This window comes from Phlebotomus argentipes, unplaced genomic scaffold (genome assembly GCF_947086385.1).
Source record: "Phlebotomus argentipes unplaced genomic scaffold, Phlebotomus argentipes genome assembly contig_15, whole genome shotgun sequence".
Lineage (NCBI taxonomy): Eukaryota > Metazoa > Arthropoda > Insecta > Diptera > Psychodidae > Phlebotomus > Phlebotomus argentipes.
The window spans coordinates 5,063,723-5,080,290 of NW_026776181.1; the positions used below are offsets into that span (position 1 = coordinate 5,063,723).

General features: G+C 42.7%; 2 protein-coding genes across 8 annotated transcripts; both read left to right on the top strand.

Moving 5' to 3' along the window:
• The first annotated feature begins 4,832 nt into the window (after positions 1-4,832).
• On the top strand, positions 4,833-7,463 carry LOC132261645 (proton channel OtopLc-like). The gene is made up of 5 exons (XM_059760544.1): positions 4,833-5,098; positions 5,156-5,272; positions 5,487-5,704; positions 5,776-5,931; positions 5,987-7,463. The coding sequence occupies exons 1-5, from the start codon at positions 4,833-4,835 to the stop codon at positions 7,222-7,224; spliced, it is 1,995 nt and encodes a 664-aa protein (XP_059616527.1). The 3' UTR covers positions 7,225-7,463.
• Positions 7,464-7,661: 198 nt separating this feature from the next.
• Positions 7,662-16,516, top strand: LOC132261736 (proton channel OtopLc-like). 7 transcript variants are annotated; one of them, XM_059760679.1, is made up of 6 exons: positions 7,662-7,699; positions 10,557-10,757; positions 13,685-14,047; positions 14,110-14,327; positions 14,991-15,935; positions 15,994-16,516. In XM_059760679.1, the coding sequence occupies exons 2-6, from the start codon at positions 10,720-10,722 to the stop codon at positions 16,473-16,475; spliced, it is 2,046 nt and encodes a 681-aa protein (XP_059616662.1). In that variant the 5' UTR covers positions 7,662-7,699; positions 10,557-10,719; the 3' UTR covers positions 16,476-16,516. The 7 variants fall into 7 exon arrangements, with proteins under 7 accessions (XP_059616662.1, XP_059616661.1, XP_059616659.1 ...); XM_059760678.1 differs by lacking the exon at positions 7,662-7,699 and adding an exon at positions 9,273-9,298; XM_059760676.1 differs by lacking the exon at positions 7,662-7,699 and adding an exon at positions 10,372-10,477.
• Positions 16,517-16,568: the final 52 nt, after the last annotated feature.

Consider the following 16,568-nt stretch of genomic DNA (forward strand, 5'->3'; position numbering starts at 1 on the left):
CGTGCAAGGACAATTAGTTAAACTGCTCATTTGTTATCTCTTAGAGAACAGTCTAACAATCTTGCGTAATTTTGTAGCCTGAATGGTAGTTGAAATCGAAAAAGGAAGTAAGTCATACCCGTAAATGTATTTTCATTTGGGAATTGTCATAAGTCTCACCAAAATCACATTTTCATCCCAGAATGCACATAAATAATAGTAATGATGTACAAAAAAAGCTTGAATTTCACCCGCTTTTCGATGTTGTAAATAAGAACGCAGCAATAGTGGCTGATGATGCTGAGGGATGTGAGAAGGGAAGAAGTGCGGAAACAAGAACGACAGAGTAAACTGATGGAGGCGTTTCGTCTCCTCCGCCAAAACCACCTGCCAGGCCACCCCCCTCAATTCCGCAGGCCCCCAGAAAACACTGCTCAGCCATTGACACAGGCGCAACGATGGAGCACACTGTGGACGTGGTGAAGATGGCGCTCCGCCCTCCCCGTGAAAATGCTCCCCACATCATATCCACACAATTGAAAATCTTTCGGAGGAAGCAACTTGATAACTGGCGGCACCGGCAACTAAATGAAATAAATTTGAATTTTAAAGTAAAATCTATTTTGCCGAGGAAAACCTTCAACCACATCGTCTTCACCATTCCCCCCCAATGACGCCCCATTTCAGCGAGGGGCGGTTTGTCACCCGTGCACACATTTTCACTCTTGCACTGACTAACACCGTTGCTTTGCTCAGAGGAGGACTTGAAATTTGTCGGAAATTGTTTGGGAGGATTTTTAAATTTATTTTCCTCATTGGCGGAAATGATAAATTTACCATTTACTTTTTAATGCTCTCTCTTTCACACTCTCCATGGCTTCTTCCACAGCATTTATGTAGCACTGCGAGTACACATTCCAAAGTGTAAACTTCCTTTTTTTTCAGAAAGCTGGAAGAGTTCGTGAAACTGGAACTGCAGAGAACTTAATAACACTGCTCAAAAAACTATACCTTGTCGGGATCAGGTTTCGCGATGGACGATCTGTGGTTATATATTTTGAATATTCACAAAAATATATAATATTCAAACTTGTAGTTCGTTGTCGACGAAACCTGCATACTGCAAGGTGAAGCCATCAAAATCTCCACGCTCTCGCCGTAAATTCAAGGTAATTGGACAGAAACCTATATGACAATATGTAAATTTCCCGCAGTTTCGCATACATATGGTGTCAAACAAGCTTTTCATTCGTGAAATTGTAAATGAATTTCAGGAAGATAGGCAACAATTAAATTTCAATTAAATTTCCACGCTCACGCATTTGACTCTCCGACAACAATCTAGGGAAAAATTCACCCTTTGTCGCTCCAAAACCACCCAAGGCAGCCGCACATCGGACTCTGGGTGGCACATAATCAAAAATGCTCAAGTGAATACACACTGGCACATGCAGTGGAGTAGGAGAAAATTGGTGAAACCATGGCGCACTCACCAGAGACCCTCAATCTCACCATCCGCCCGCAGACATTATTGAATTATGTCTGTTTTATGCAAAAATACAATATACAAAATGCTGAAGGATGCCACAATTTCAAATTGCATTACTCCCATGCACACACCCTGACTCCGCACCTTCCCATATTGCCCACTAAATAGGTTGGTTTCGATGCAATTTACCAGATTGTATTTTGCGGATGTGTCTCGTTTAATATTGTTACAAAACCCCGACCGCCGCGACCCCACACACCACCCCCTTTGCTTGGCTCCCACGCAAAGGCAGCGGAGAGCTCTCACGCGCTTTTTTGCCCGCAATCTCATTCCGCCACCATCAAAGTCACATGAAAGCAGAGAGCTTTTCGCGACCCACACACTCTGCAATTCCAAGTGCACACACAATTGGCACTGATGCCAGAGAAAACATGAAAACACGCACGCTGTGCTTCGGTATTTCACACTGCAACAGCACATTTTTGCACACACACCATCGCTTGATCCGATAAATTCATGAATTCTCATTAATATTTATGTAATCTCTGACTGTTTCACACATATTTGTAGCGAATTGAGGATTATGCACAATACGTTTTTTATTATTGCCAATTTAACATTTGCAATTAAGGCACGATTGAAGCAATTATTGAGTGAAATTTGGCAATGAATCATTGCAAATATAGCTTTTTACCCTTAGTACGAACACCATCAATTTTTATTTTTACAATTGCGAATTTAAGTGAGTTATGAGCAAAACCCTATTTACCTCAGCTGAACTTGATGGGTCACATATATGACCCACATGTCCTGACCCTATAAAGTCTAGAGAATCTCAAGCACTTGCAGACAAACACATTCAGCAAATCATATCAAACGTCAACACTAGAAATATCAGAGAATCATTTGGAGTGTAAACACTGTAGTGGCAAGGAAAGCAAGATGCTGACAGAGAGTGACTTCTGTGGCGGAATGTTATTCGACATCGCTGTCGATCTACATTCCGGAAATGTGAATTACCGTTCAATTTCGCCCAGGCTGTCTCTGTGCACACCCCCAGAGCCCTCAGCACCCCCAGAGCTCCCTTTTCGGCACACCGTTGCATCGCAGCGAGGGTTCAAACTGTGTGTCTACAAATTCAGTCACTCAGGGCGTCACAGCGGCCACCCAAAAGCTCGACCCCCCACAATCGTGTCAATCGACATGGCGCTTGTAGCAAAATCCACCCTCAGGCCCTCATTTAGTGCACCGGATATGAGCATGAGCATCCGTAATGAACAATTTGCCGCAAAATTGGAATGGCGCAGGCACAGCAAGGGAGATAGAGGACAATTTTTGCGCAACAGAGGGTTGGAAAATTGTCACGATCGCACCATATATTACCTACACTTTTTTCCACAATTATCACCGGGACCAATTTACAAGGATTTTTCAACTGCACAGACCCAATGTCTAGGACTGGGGCGTGTATATGTGGCGAGGGGACAAAAATTAACCCTGATTATTAGATTTTTTTTTCTTCCCTCACTGACAGTAGAAATTTTTCCACCCACTCTCATTCCTCCTGTTCATTCGAACACTCTCAATCTTCACTGACAGAAGCCCTGAATATTCCATCGCTTTGTGTTTCATTGGCAAATTAAGCCGGGGAGTTTTTGTTTGAAAATTATGCCCTCTTCTATTGAGTCAAATATAATGTTTTGCGATAATAATTATCCATAAAGCTAAAATGCATACGAGTAGAATGATATGCTATTGATCAGACTTTGGCTCACTGAACAGTAAACTAATTGATCAGAGTGGAGTTCCTGCAAGAGGGTTGAGTCTTTTTTGTCCTCCACATGTGAACATTCACAAAATAGAATCACACTGCACGACAAACTCTCTGGAAATGCTATTTCCAGAACACATCTAGTCACAGCCATCCTCCATATCGACTCTATTTTATTGTATCTTCAAAGAAATAAAGTGAAACCTCTTTCAAGCTATATCGAGAAAGTTGATGTCAATCTAGAGGAACGCCAGAGTGATTTCTACGATAAGCAAATTGTCTACAGAAAACAGGTAGAAATACAAGAAATGCATTTGAACCAATTACCTTTTATGCAAGAACATACAATGAATGTTATTTCAGCGGTAAGAAGGCACAGGATTCAATTTGTACATATATTCAATAATAAAATTCCTACCTTCACAAGTGGCATGAAACGTGAAATATTTTTCGTTCAAATCAATTTTGGCTGTGGTAAGAAAATTCATAACCCTAACGAGAACAACATCTAGACCTAACCGAGCAATTTAACCAAATAATTCCGCTTTATTCCAGCAATCGTGATGAGGAAAAGTCAGTAAACCTGCGTGGAAAGATTTGTTAATTAACTTAATGTAAATAAGCACAAATTAAAGATATACGGCAGCATAAAGCATAGCATACCTTTAAAAAAATTCATCGTAGTTGTAGAAATTATTCCCAATTTGCACAATGAGCACGAAAGTTCTTTTTATAGCCATTCTACAAGTGATGGAGAGGAAATTTATTTTTAGCAGAATGTTAATAGATTATCATATTTGATTGTAATATTAGTGACTGATGCTTTTTATCAATCTATGTGTTAACACATAAATAAAATATACATAAAGACAAATGTGTGTTGGCAAACAAGTCTTTTCGCAAATTAAACTCACACTTGTATTACATATATGTAATATCTGTGGTAAATAGTGAGAGAAAATACATATGTACACGCATCAGGGATGAATTGGAGTTGAAATTGAGGCGCATAAAAAATGTAAAAATTCAGCTGACCACCTATGACGCGTCATTCAACACTTCACGCGAAATTTTGACCCATTCTTATCACCACACAGTCAAATATATACTTTAAAATCGATCCAATTGACGCCAAAAATCACTAACAAATCACGCTAATTCCCAACACATTAGCACATCTCCACAGTCTCGCTTTGGTAGATTCTAGTCTTGTTACCTAAAGTCTTTAGTCTGTTGAAAACAGCCGAGAGAATCTGACTTGGGAGAAACAGTTCTCGGAATTCAGTTTTTCTCCCAAGCGAAAATTAGATTCACTTTCAATTTCGAGTGACTTTGGGAATCTCCTTTTGGGGTGTGACAACCGACAACACTATACATAGCTATAGAACATTTGCACGCAATTATTGAATGGATACAGTTGTGGAGGAGATACACAGGTATGTATTTGCCAAATAAGAAGCCAAGGATAATTGAAAGGAGAAAAAACTGAAGAGGGAGCATAAAATCTCTCTGGGTAATTGGCTTTTGGTACTAATACGCAGTATTGTTTCATTGGAAATTCAACATCTGACTAAAATCAGTGAATCGCAAGCAATGAGGTCGGATCAGGCGAGAAATGGGGATGTGGCTGTGCTTTTGACGCCACCAACTCCAACTACGGTTCAGCCAACGGCGATTCCTCAGCACCTCGATCACCAGAGCCTCGTGTCCTACTCCCAGCCTAGCAGTCGCAGGATGACCGGAGAGAACACAACTCTCCAGGAAATGGTAGCCTTCGCGAGACGACCATCCGCTGTTATGGCTGCCTTGAGGCGGAACTCCACGGCGCTTGTCGCCCACAACAGACGACTGTTTCTCGAGTGAGTGAACCCCAGATCAATTCGCCAGCAACCAATTAAACCCGGGAATCCTTGCAGTCTCTTGCAGACAAACTCACCAACAGCCACTGGTAGTAAGCAGTCCCTCAACAACGGCGTATCGATCCACAATAGCGCATCTCGCGAAGCTCGCATGAAAAATCGCCGAATTGGAGAGTATGTGCTAATTATATCACTAAATATTCACGCATACATCGTGCTTTATAAACACCCAGCCGCAATTTTCATTCAATTTACCTTCATTATAGTATTGTTAGTTCCATTCTGCAGAGAATCGCGCACAATCCCAAAAAATTCTATAGGCAGCATCCATCAACCATGCCACAGACCATAAATCCAATCTACATCATTTGATAATTTATTTAAATAGGGACGCAATTAGCACGGCACTATCTGCCCTGTATGCCAAATTAATTGTCGTCCTCGGCATCGCACTGCCCGTCACGGATATTCTCAGTGTACGTGGACCCGCCTCGTTCTACCAGGGCTTCTACCTCTATCTGTATCTGGTCAGTGTGGCATTTGTGGCCTACATGTACGTCGCACACGTGAGATCACGGACACTCTTCACCCTCCTCAATTCGTATCGTATGTTTAGACAGAAAATCATTTTCTCACGATTTGTTTGCTGAACAGCGCGATTTTCTTCACCATTGCAGACGAGAAGACTGGAGAAAGTATCAATAGGTTAGCGTTTAAGCAGGAAAAAATCGTGCGATACGGAAGCTTTTATCTACGAGTTGGAGCTGTGGCGTTTGGCATTGGAAGTATGGTTTACTCAGGCCTGGAATTTGGGCAATACTTTGAACTCAAAGGTGACAATAATCACATCAATTCATCGTGATAATAACACTGCATTTTATCTTCCAGGAGAGTCCAAGTGCCAGAATGTCTTAGTCGCCCTAACACCGGCCACCAGAATGATTCTCTCAATCGTCCAGATGCAGTTTATCTTCCTGAATACGAAAGAGTTCGAAATGGGGCGCCACAAAGTGATTGCTCGTTTTGGCTTAATGCACATGGTGGCCACAAATCTCTGTGAGTGGCTGTACGTGCTCATTGAGGAGACGAAGCACGAAATCGTCCACATTGTCCATCAACACCTCGACCACGCGCCCGTTGAGGACGTTTTCCCGGGAAATGTCACGATGCCTCATCACCTGATGAAGCGTGCCACCTCATGGGAGATCGTGGTGGAGTGCCGACGAACCAACATCATGGGCAGCCTGGTGCAAAACGCGTCGCCCTTCCTCTTCCCCTGCACCATCGAGTACTCCCTCATCTGCGCCGTGATTCTATTTGAGATGTGGAAGAAAATCAAATCCCAGTCGGACATCAATCGCAGTCGACGCAACTCTCGAAAGCCCCAAACCCCCGAGATGGCACATCACTTCTCCGTGGACTGCGCGCGAGCACATCGCGGCATGTTCGGCGGCATTCTAATCATCGTCCTCACCATCATCAGCCTGATAATGTACTTTGTGCTGACGGAGCAGCAACACCCGTACAAAGCCATGGCCATCCTCGAAGTCACCATCTCAGAGATTATCCTCTATGTCGTCACTGGAGCGGCTGTGGTCTTTGCCTTTCTCAGAATGCGAGACCTCAAGTACTCGAAGAAGCAGGAAAACAGTGGCATTGGACTGGACTGTACTCTCCTGCTCTTGGCCCAGAGTGGAGTCTACATCTACAGCATCTTCAGCATTATCGGCAATAACTTTGCCATCGCCGATAAACGAGAGGACGGAGCCATTGAAGCACTCATAGCTGAGGTCATTTGCCTGGCTGAGACAAGCCTGCAAACGATCTTTATTCTCAATGCGTGGTGGAGGCGCTGCAAAGGTGCTCAGCAGAATCGCACGAAGCCCGGCAGGGAGATTGTCACGTTCCTTCTGGTGGCCAACATGGCCATGTGGTTCCTCAACACACTCGTCAAGAATCGCGCCTCCTTCCGGCCTTCTCACCTCAGCTTCTTCGGCGTCTGGGCCTGGACTATCATCACGCACGTGTCCATGCCTCTGGCCATCTTCTATCGCTTCCACTCCACGATATGCTTGTTCGAGATTTGGAAGACGACGTTCAAGATCAAGTACGATCATAATAATTAACGTTTACACACTAAAGTTAATATGATTTTGTATCAAAAGTTGAGGCCTGTCTGGAGGCCCTTTACTCAGGAGTTTAATTTCACTAAACCTCCAATCTGTAGATAGTTTAAGATCGAGTCTTGTGCTGGTAAACAAGTAGGTAAATGATTGAATAAACTGCGCAGAGATTATATTGCACAATTAATTGACATTTTACGGGTGAGCATTAAGTTATGCCTCAATATAAATATACAATTTGAAAAGTCATTCGAAAAAATCATGGTCTCTTTATCATTGTCACGACATTTTTGTCCAGGCGACTTATGATAGTGTCTCGTCACAAGAGCAACACGTTTCGATTCTAATTTTATTACTCAACTTCAGCTCTGATGTTGTGTGCACATAAATCATCAATTGAGTGCCTTTCCTATCGGTCGTCTGATAAACCCATCGTTTCTTCTCCACTGTGAATTTCAACGCCATCAAAAGACCACAGGTAATTCACACCCCAATCTTTGTCCAAGGAATACAATTGCTACAAATTCACGAAATAGATTGATTGTAATAATGCATCGGTTTTTAATTACACCTCCATCCGATGGCATAAAGAAAAAACAACACTCTGACATCCAACAGATTCCGAGAGACGATAATTATTGAACTCATTAGTGACCAATTACTGTAACTCCTATAATCTCCACACATCGTCACAATTGGGAGTCACATATCACAAAATAAGCTCCGCCACGATCGAATTGGAAGGAAAAAATCTTCCGTCACCGATTGAGAGGCAATTCATCAAGGTATCACCCATGAAAATATCATAAATCATTCGGCAAACATGTTGTCCCGTGAATTGTTGCTGCACGTGAAATTCAGACATACTCTGGCTTCAAATTTCGGAGGTGCTGACGGCAGAATTACACGCGGGCTTTGGTGTGCGCTCGAGGCAAAAGACCTTTTGAAAAATTATCTTTTCAAGTGGTCAAATTACCAATCTTGATAGATTTCAATGAATAATTAGGCTATAAAATGTGATTAAAGACGATATGTCTGAATATTGGATTTTGCAGATGAATACACATGAGTGGAGCTTTCGATGAACTTTGATATATCGCTGGGCAAAGTCCACTGTCAGAATAAAAGTAGAAAGTCTCAAGAACACAGAAACATTCAAACTAGTTTCACCTTTTCACGATCACCGCCGCAGATCAAGCCGCACAATTAATGAGCAATTTGTCAGACAACGTCGTCAAGTCAAATCCATTGACGAGATAAAGTGAGAAACTATGACTTCACGACGTCAAATTAAAATGTGGATGTTGGAATTCCAAATGTGATACTTCTCCATACGCTGGCTTAAATAAGCATTTAACATACTTCCACACACAGTGTGTGACTATTGAACGCAGAGAGGTTGATAGCAATAAATTATCTCAGCTGCAGTTCATATAGTGTGCCATTCGCATACAAATTATCCAACATAATTAAATGCACATTTGCAGCTCATAAATCGACATATTGAGAATTAAGAGAATTATTCTCCCCACCTCGGTGATGAATATACTTTGGCAGTGTGCTCACACTTTTCGCCTCTCTTTTCAGCGTTAGAGGCGCGCAGTGTTATTTTCAAATAAATGTGGCACGCGCCCCGCCATAGGCATTAAATCCATATAAATGAATTGGTAATGAATGGGTTGTGTGGAAAATCCAATTGAGCATTTACTTCTCACTCTCTCCGCTCAATTCTCGTGAAAATCACTCAACTTCAAGTGGCCTCAGCAAGTGCATTCGATACAGTTAAGAGAAAGACAACAATCAGTAGAAATCGCACAACGTGAAGGATTTATCAGCTGAAGGTATTCGCCATAAGGCTTATCGCATTGGACAACAAAGGTGCCCTCTGTTGATGTATCTGAAAGTGAAATAATTATCACGTCTGAGGTGATTATCTCCTCTGCAATGATTCCACTTGAAGGCGTTTTTGGGAAAAATCCATTCAGTCCGAAAAAATGTGACACAAAAAAAATGATTGTGAAAGATATTAAGTCTTCCACCCCATCCGATCGCGCGCACTAATTGCTTAAGTGATCAGGTAATTATACCATTTAGTATGCAATATTTGCTGTCGCCACATGAGAAAACAGAGGTAAATAAGCGAATTTAAAAACACACCACAAATGCGATAATTGTTACTTTAAATACATCAACTTCATTACAAATTGACCTTCTTGTGTTCTTCCACCAACTCTTACAATTCTGTCAGATTCGCGACACTGACTGTCGTCAATTGATTTTCGGGATTGCCAAAAAATCAGTCTCTTATCAACAGATGAGTAATGTGTGACGTTATAATTCCCAGTGGGTTATAAGACTAATCAGAACAAATTGATGTGAATTCTGTAAATTACCATATATTTCTATCTCAGCACGCTATGAATTTTATAAAGCATTACTTTCTGGAAATGCTGAGTCATATCTGTTCATAAAATTACACTAAAGAGATCTCCTTAAATAGGGTCAGTTTCCCTACAAAAATGTAATTCTACAGTAAATTCACCCCAAAATGCGAGAGAAAAGAGTGAATTCCACACGAAAACGATTCTTTTGAACATAGAAACTGATTTACATATTTAGTCAAGTAAGGAGTCGTTGTAACTTTACAGATTGCGTATTTCAATTCGTAAATGTTATGAATTGGCGATGCAACTATTTGCTGCTCAAATTGAGACGTCTAGGAAATTATTTCTACATTGATTTTCCCTAACCTAAATATACATAACGATCTAATCTATCATCAAGTTTTCACGCCATTTTGGTAAGATCACTTCAGAAATTTCGCGTCCATCAGTGTGAGACATGTATTGAGACTTTCAATTGCATGTAGTCTATCTGACATCATGTCTCGATGTTGTAAATTTACTTTGGACACTATCATAATCTTGTCACCTCATCTCATCGTATCTATAGTCGTCCAACTGACTGTGTCTGGGTTATCAGGCGTGAAAAGGTGAGTTTGAGAGAATGGGAATGAGAGTGAGTGAGAAAAGCGTTGCAGGGAAAAAAGGTGAGAAAATTTACATGAACCACAAATATACACCTATTGCTGTGTATAGCGTGTAAGTACAACTTCTCTTTGTACCCCAATGTTGAAAAAGGTAATTCGCTGTCGCACTATATCTCTCAGTCGTGCGCTTTCTGGCCTCTCAGAGAGCACCCAAGTCTAGGGATTTCTGGGTGAGACTTTTAGCGATTCATTGATACAACTTCTCAAGTGTGTTCATAATTCTACTCTCAATTGCAAATCCATATCTCTCACACAGTTCTAATCTGCTATCTTCTCCCTCTCGCAGTTCTCTCTGTCCCCTTCAGCTACGCTGCCGGAGTGATCTTCGAAATTCACCTGCTAGGCCTCCACGCTGAGAGATAAAAATAAAACCTACAACTTTGAGCAGCAATCAGTGCTCCAATATACGCAAATTTCTACTCTAATCAGCAACAACACGAGCATCAATTATGAGGTATCAGCACAATAGGATGACTGTGACTTTTCGGTAAGTAGGGAAGAATCGCTAGTTTTTTTTCTCTCCGACTCCCGCAGATTTTTTAGCACCTTTCATACCGGTACAAATTGGTTGGAATGAAGTCCAACAACGTGAGAGAACAATTATTTACCTTCGTCATGCTAAAAGCTCCATCACACACACACACGGTCGTCGTTTTCTCATCTCTTCATCGCGCCTAAACTTTGATCACTCGAGATCTGCATCATTCGTTGGCTGAATGAGTGAGAGATTTACAGACGTTTAGAGTAGAGTGGCGAGTAAACAGGTGATAAAAGCTCCTCCTCACTCTCGCCGAGGCGATTAACATTGCACAATCAGTATCGCGCTGAGCCGCAAATCAATTGCACTTAATCTCGCAACTTTTCCCTCCTTCAGAAGTGATAAAGCCCTGTCTTTTTTTTGGTTTGCGCCTCAAAGTGTTGTTGAAAAAAAGCGGTGAGTGCTGGATTATTAATTACCCCCCAATTAATTATTATATTGTTCTTGTGACGCTTCGACTGTGATAATTGATGCTAAAAATAAGTTCACGTGACAATGTCAATACCACAATAAAAAAGCCCATATCGTGATGATTTTTCAGTGACATCAGAGTGAAAGAAAAACAGTGAATTCGATTCCTCACCTTCAGCGGTTTGAATTTTGCACATTGCCCCACTTTCATCCTTGCTTATCGCGTGTGTGCAATTTTCGGCAATATTGATCTACTTATCAATCAAGAGTACGTGTATTGGTGATTGAAAACCACTATCGCACATTTGAGGCTCAATTCATCAAATTCACCGTTTCTCTCGCATTTTCATGCCTGCGATGCAATCTGCTTTAAAAGGCGAATCACTCAGCGATGGTAAACAATTGCTATTGTACCTGATTTTCCGATCAATTTGCGCAAAAGTCTCCATCAAATTTATACACACCGCGTGCCTCTAATGAGCGTCTGTAAATTCATTACCTGCTTTAGGAGTGCACATCATAAAGATAGCCCCAATCTATTGATTTACCCTATGATCATGTGCTTTTTCTACATATTCTGCAAAAGCAGTCATTGAGAAATTCTTCTATGCGACAACGATAAATATCAACGAGTTCTCGCACTTCACTGTGTGTGTCTTCACATGTGAAATAATAACAATGATTACTGCAAATGTTTACAGTTTACATAACAAAAGTCTCTCGCTATTTAATTGACATGACGTCGCAATGAAGATTATCGTGTAATATTGCTACCGGGAAGCTTTGCAGCATTGAAACTGTAATTTTAAAAAGGTTCACAAAGAAAATCAATTCATCTTTACATTTTCATAAAAATTTCCAATTTTCAAGCGTTTTTTTCAGTCGAATGTCAAATTGATTTCATTCAGATCAAGAAAAGAAAAACAGAAGTACAGCACTTTATTTAGCGTATTTACATATTTTTGTGCCATTCGAAAAGTATATCTTTTTCTTAGTGTAAAGTTTCCCCTCCAGAATTTACAATATTCTAGGGAACAACCAATTGCACCTCACCGATAACGAATCGGACGCAGTATATTGCATTGAGAAGCAAATAGAACACTGAGATAAAATGTGATTTTCGCTCCTCCTTCTCGACCAAAACACACCACAAACGCTCCTCAAGTCAAAAACCCTACTGCAAGAAGTACAAATAGAGCAAATAAATATTTGCCAAATGACGCAAAAAAGTATACTTCACGCAGATTTTATGCTGTTCTTATGACTCAAAATGCCTAGAGTGATCATAAAACTTATTTACCATAATTACGCATGCAAAGAGAATGTTTTTCTCGAAAAAAAAACGCCACATCTTATCAATAGATGTGAATGCGAATATACGCAGGATTGGGAGTATTGGCCCAAGCTCATCGAGCAGCCATTCACAAAAGTCCCAATCATCAATCCAAATAAGAACCCTAAAGAAATAAATTCATTAATTGTTAATTAATCCCGGTGAATTTCCTTAACGATGGCAGTTTAATTCCACCCACAAAAATGATTCTTTTTCGCTCTCTTCGCAAAAACCCCACTCACTCATTCCTCTCGGCCCAATGCCAATACATTATCACCGAATATGTCATATGGGAGCGCAATTCATTAATCAAGACGGACCATGCGAAGGAGCAGAGCAGCCAGTGCGGCTGTATTGAGGAGAAAGAGAGGAAAAATTGCGAAATAATAAGTCGATTGGCATCTTATCAAAATCCCTGGAGAGAGAGAGAATGTTGGTATTCACACGAATATAGAGGGCTCAAAGATAAGACGCCGGACTGCGGCAAAAAGCGGGGAAAAGTCTCTGGGCTCAGTAAGGCTGAGCATTTGTGAGTGTCGGTCGATTCCGTATAAAAGGTATGTGCACATCCCCCGCAACTTCTTAGTTCCATCCGGACACGGACATTCTCAGGTGGCGCGCGAATTTTCCCCAATTCACAACTGCCACTTAATCACTTCACGTGCGTCTGATAAACCCCAACTCTTTATTTCTTGCTCTCCCCGCCAATTACTTAGTGCCTCTGTGTTTCTCCTCGCGCAACTTCCTCTTGGCTCTTTTGTCTCACTACCCAATCGGTTCACGTTTTCTCGCGCGCTGAATAAATAAGACAGATCGCGAGAAACGATCAACAATTGTGTGCTAATTGTCTCTAAATATGATTGGCGCTCAAATGTGATAAAAGAGGAACTACAGTAGCAATTCCCTCATACGGCAGTCCTGCAATTCAATAACGCAATACGCTGAACAAATCACTCACAATCAATATCATGTGCGAAGCGGACAGACTTATCGTCCATCAAAATGTCGACAGAGGGTAAAGGAAAAGCTCATCATTTTCAAGAAACTCCGTCACACCTTCAGTGCTCGTCTGAGTGTCGTGCAGAATTTCAGTGATTTTAGTGCTCATAGAGTTTTTCTTTGTGATCTCCAGTGACACTTCGGAGGAGAACGATCAGCGATCGCCGGTCCAGTCGCAAGAAGCCATGACTGCCCTCGTGCCATCAGGATCCGCCTTGGCACTCAACAATCCGCACCAGGAGCTTTCGCTCTCCCGCCGGCCGTCGGTGCTGCTACAGGAGATCCTCTCCACCAGACGACCGTCGGCAATCATGGCCGCCCTCACGCGACCGCAGCGACAGCGCCTGAACCAGATGGACGCCCTGCACGAGAATCCCGACATGCGGAGCGGCAGCCTGCGCACCCTCAACGGCTTCCTGCCCACACATCACGCCTCCGGCGGTGCCCACTCGGAGCAGGCCCAGGAGTATAAGAGGAAGAACCGCCGGATCGGAGAGTGAGTCGCCCTCTTATCGCTTCCGTTCCCTAACTCACCCTTCCTCCTCCTCCCTCCAACAGTGACGCTCTGAGCACAGCTCTCTCGGCTCTCTATTGCAAACTACTTGTGGTGATGGGCATCGCGATGCCAGTGACAGAAATCCTGTCGTCCAGGATTCCAGCCAATTTCTACCAGGGATTCTACGTCTATCTCTACGCCGTCAGCATTGCCTTCGTGATCTTCATCTACGCGACTCACCTGCGAACGAGAGCCGTGTTTTCTCTCCTGAAAGACTACCGTGAGTATTCCAGATGAAAGTGATAAAAAGCAGTTTCAATTTACTGATTAAAGCAAAATAAGACATTTCTCGACCTGTTACAAAGTGAAATACTTGAACATAAATTAGTTGAACATTCTTTGGCTTTCGTAGTGGAAGAAATGTTAGTCGTGAATGGGTTAAAAACAAGGAGGAGATAATATGTTCTAAATCAGCACACCATCTCCAGACACTTCCACATATTCTTTGCACAATCTTGGTTTTATTGGCTTTTAGAAAAGCAATAAAATTGATTTTCCTAAACAAGATAATTCAGAAAATGACTAAATTTGTGGAAATAGAAGCTTTTACAATGCAAATATTCGCAAAATATTTTTCTACTTCCAATTTTTAACACTTCCGTAAAAGCTGTACACCACTTCCCACCATAATATCTGCCCCTTGGTTAAAAGCCAATGAGTAAGTAGAGAAAAAAATCATTAGAATATCACAAGTACAAATCTGAGAGGAAATCGATAAATTCTTGTGCATATAAAATCAATTGCATTTCCTCTTTAGTTGCAATTTCACACAGAGATCGCGTGCTTGCAATATTGCATATTGCGAGTGTGAAAAGTCAAACTGTGCATACCTGGAATTCCCATTGAGAAGATTATCGTGCAATGTTCTGTTTTCCATTCACAGATGAGAAAGCCAACAATACGCAGCACATCAAGAAGCGCGCCGCACACTTTGGGAGCTTCTACTTGCGCGTCGGCGCCATTGCGTTCGCCATTGGCACGATGGTGTATTCTGGCCTGGAGTTTGGCCAGTACTTCGAGCTGAACGGGAATCCTGGATGCTCCAACATCTACATGGCGCTGACGCCAGTAGCCAGAATGCTGCTGTGCATCATCCAGATGAAGTTCATCTTCCTCAACACGACGGAGCTGGACATGGCGAGGCACAAAGTCGTGGCCAGATTCGGGCTCATGCACATGGTGGCCACGAATCTCTGCGAGTGGCTCTACGTGCTCGTGGAGGAGACCAAGCATGAGATCTTCCACCTCTCCCACACTTCCCACGGAGGCTTGGGCAGTGCAGCAGCTGCCATTCTGTCCACCACGGCCAATCCTCTCGCCTCCACGGACGCAGAGAACGCCACCGCCTCTGTCATGCACAACATCACGAAGAGATCAGTTGCCAGTGAAAATCTGACAGATGGATGTCACAGGACAAATATCATGGGCAGCCTGGTGCAGAACGCGTCGCCCTTCCTCTTCCCCTGCACCATCGAGTACTCCCTCATCTGTGCCGTGATCCTGTACGAGATGTGGAAACAGGTGAAGACCATTCCCAACATCGAGAAGACCAGGCGAAACTCCCAGAAGCCACACACGAAGAGCGCTCACCACTTCTCCGTGGACTGCGCGAGGGCGCATCGCGGCATGTTCGCCGGGATCCTAGTCATTGTCCTCACCATCATCTGTCTCATCATGTTCTTCGTGCTGCACGACGTTGAGGGATATGAAATGCTAGCCATCCAAGAGGTCACAATCTGTGAGATATTGATGTACGCCGTCACGACGATGGCCGTCCTTGCGGCGATGTATAAAATGAGGGACTTGCGATACCAGCAGAAGATAAAAGGTCCGTAAACTCCCCACAAAATACCTATTTCGATGTTAATTGAAATCTTACCTTCTAGACAATCATCACGCCAGCACCGTGAGCCTGGATTGCACTCTCCTCGTTCTGGCGCAGAGCGGAGTGTACGTATATGCCATGTTCAGCATCATGGGCTGCTACTTCGCCATGGAAACAGGTGTTCCGGGCAGTCAGGAAGGTTTCGTGGCGGAAATCTGTTCGCTCCTGCAAACCTCCATGCAGACGCTCTTCGTGCTGAATGCCAGCTGGCGTCGCTGTCGCGGTGCGCAGCAGAATCGCACGAAGCCTGGCAGAGAGATTGTCACGTTCCTCCTGGTGGCCAACATGTCCATGTGGTTCATCAACACGCTTATAAAGGGACACGCGGGCTTCCGCCCAACTCACTTGCACTTCTTCGGCGTCTGGGCCTGGACAGTCATCACGCACGTATCCATGCCTCTGGCCATCTTCTATCGCTTCCACTCCACGATATGCTTGTTCGAGATTTGGAAGTCCGCGTACAAAGTCAAGAATGACCATTGATATGTTTTTCTATCGTAATAAATTAATTTATTGACTACAAACGACCATTTTTTCACAAATGCTGAACTCATCAATCAATGACGATGATGATTT

Bases quoted from the DNA above. Each gene is read 5' to 3' on its own strand.
- LOC132261645 (XM_059760544.1), top strand. From the start codon at position 4,833: ATGAGGTCGGATCAGGCGAGAAATGGGGATGTGGCTGTGCTTTTGACG. The intron at 5,273-5,486 runs GTATGTGCTAAT...TTATTTAAATAG, and splicing joins AAAAATCGCCGAATTGGAGA to GGACGCAATTAGCACGGCAC. The intron at 5,705-5,775 runs GTATGTTTAGAC...TCACCATTGCAG, and splicing joins CACCCTCCTCAATTCGTATC to ACGAGAAGACTGGAGAAAGT.
- LOC132261736 (XM_059760675.1), top strand. From the start codon at position 13,521: ATGTGCGAAGCGGACAGACTTATCGTCCATCAAAATGTCGACAGAGG. The intron at 14,328-14,990 runs GTGAGTATTCCA...TTCCATTCACAG, and splicing joins TTCTCTCCTGAAAGACTACC to ATGAGAAAGCCAACAATACG. The intron at 15,936-15,993 runs GTCCGTAAACTC...CTTACCTTCTAG, and splicing joins ATACCAGCAGAAGATAAAAG to ACAATCATCACGCCAGCACC.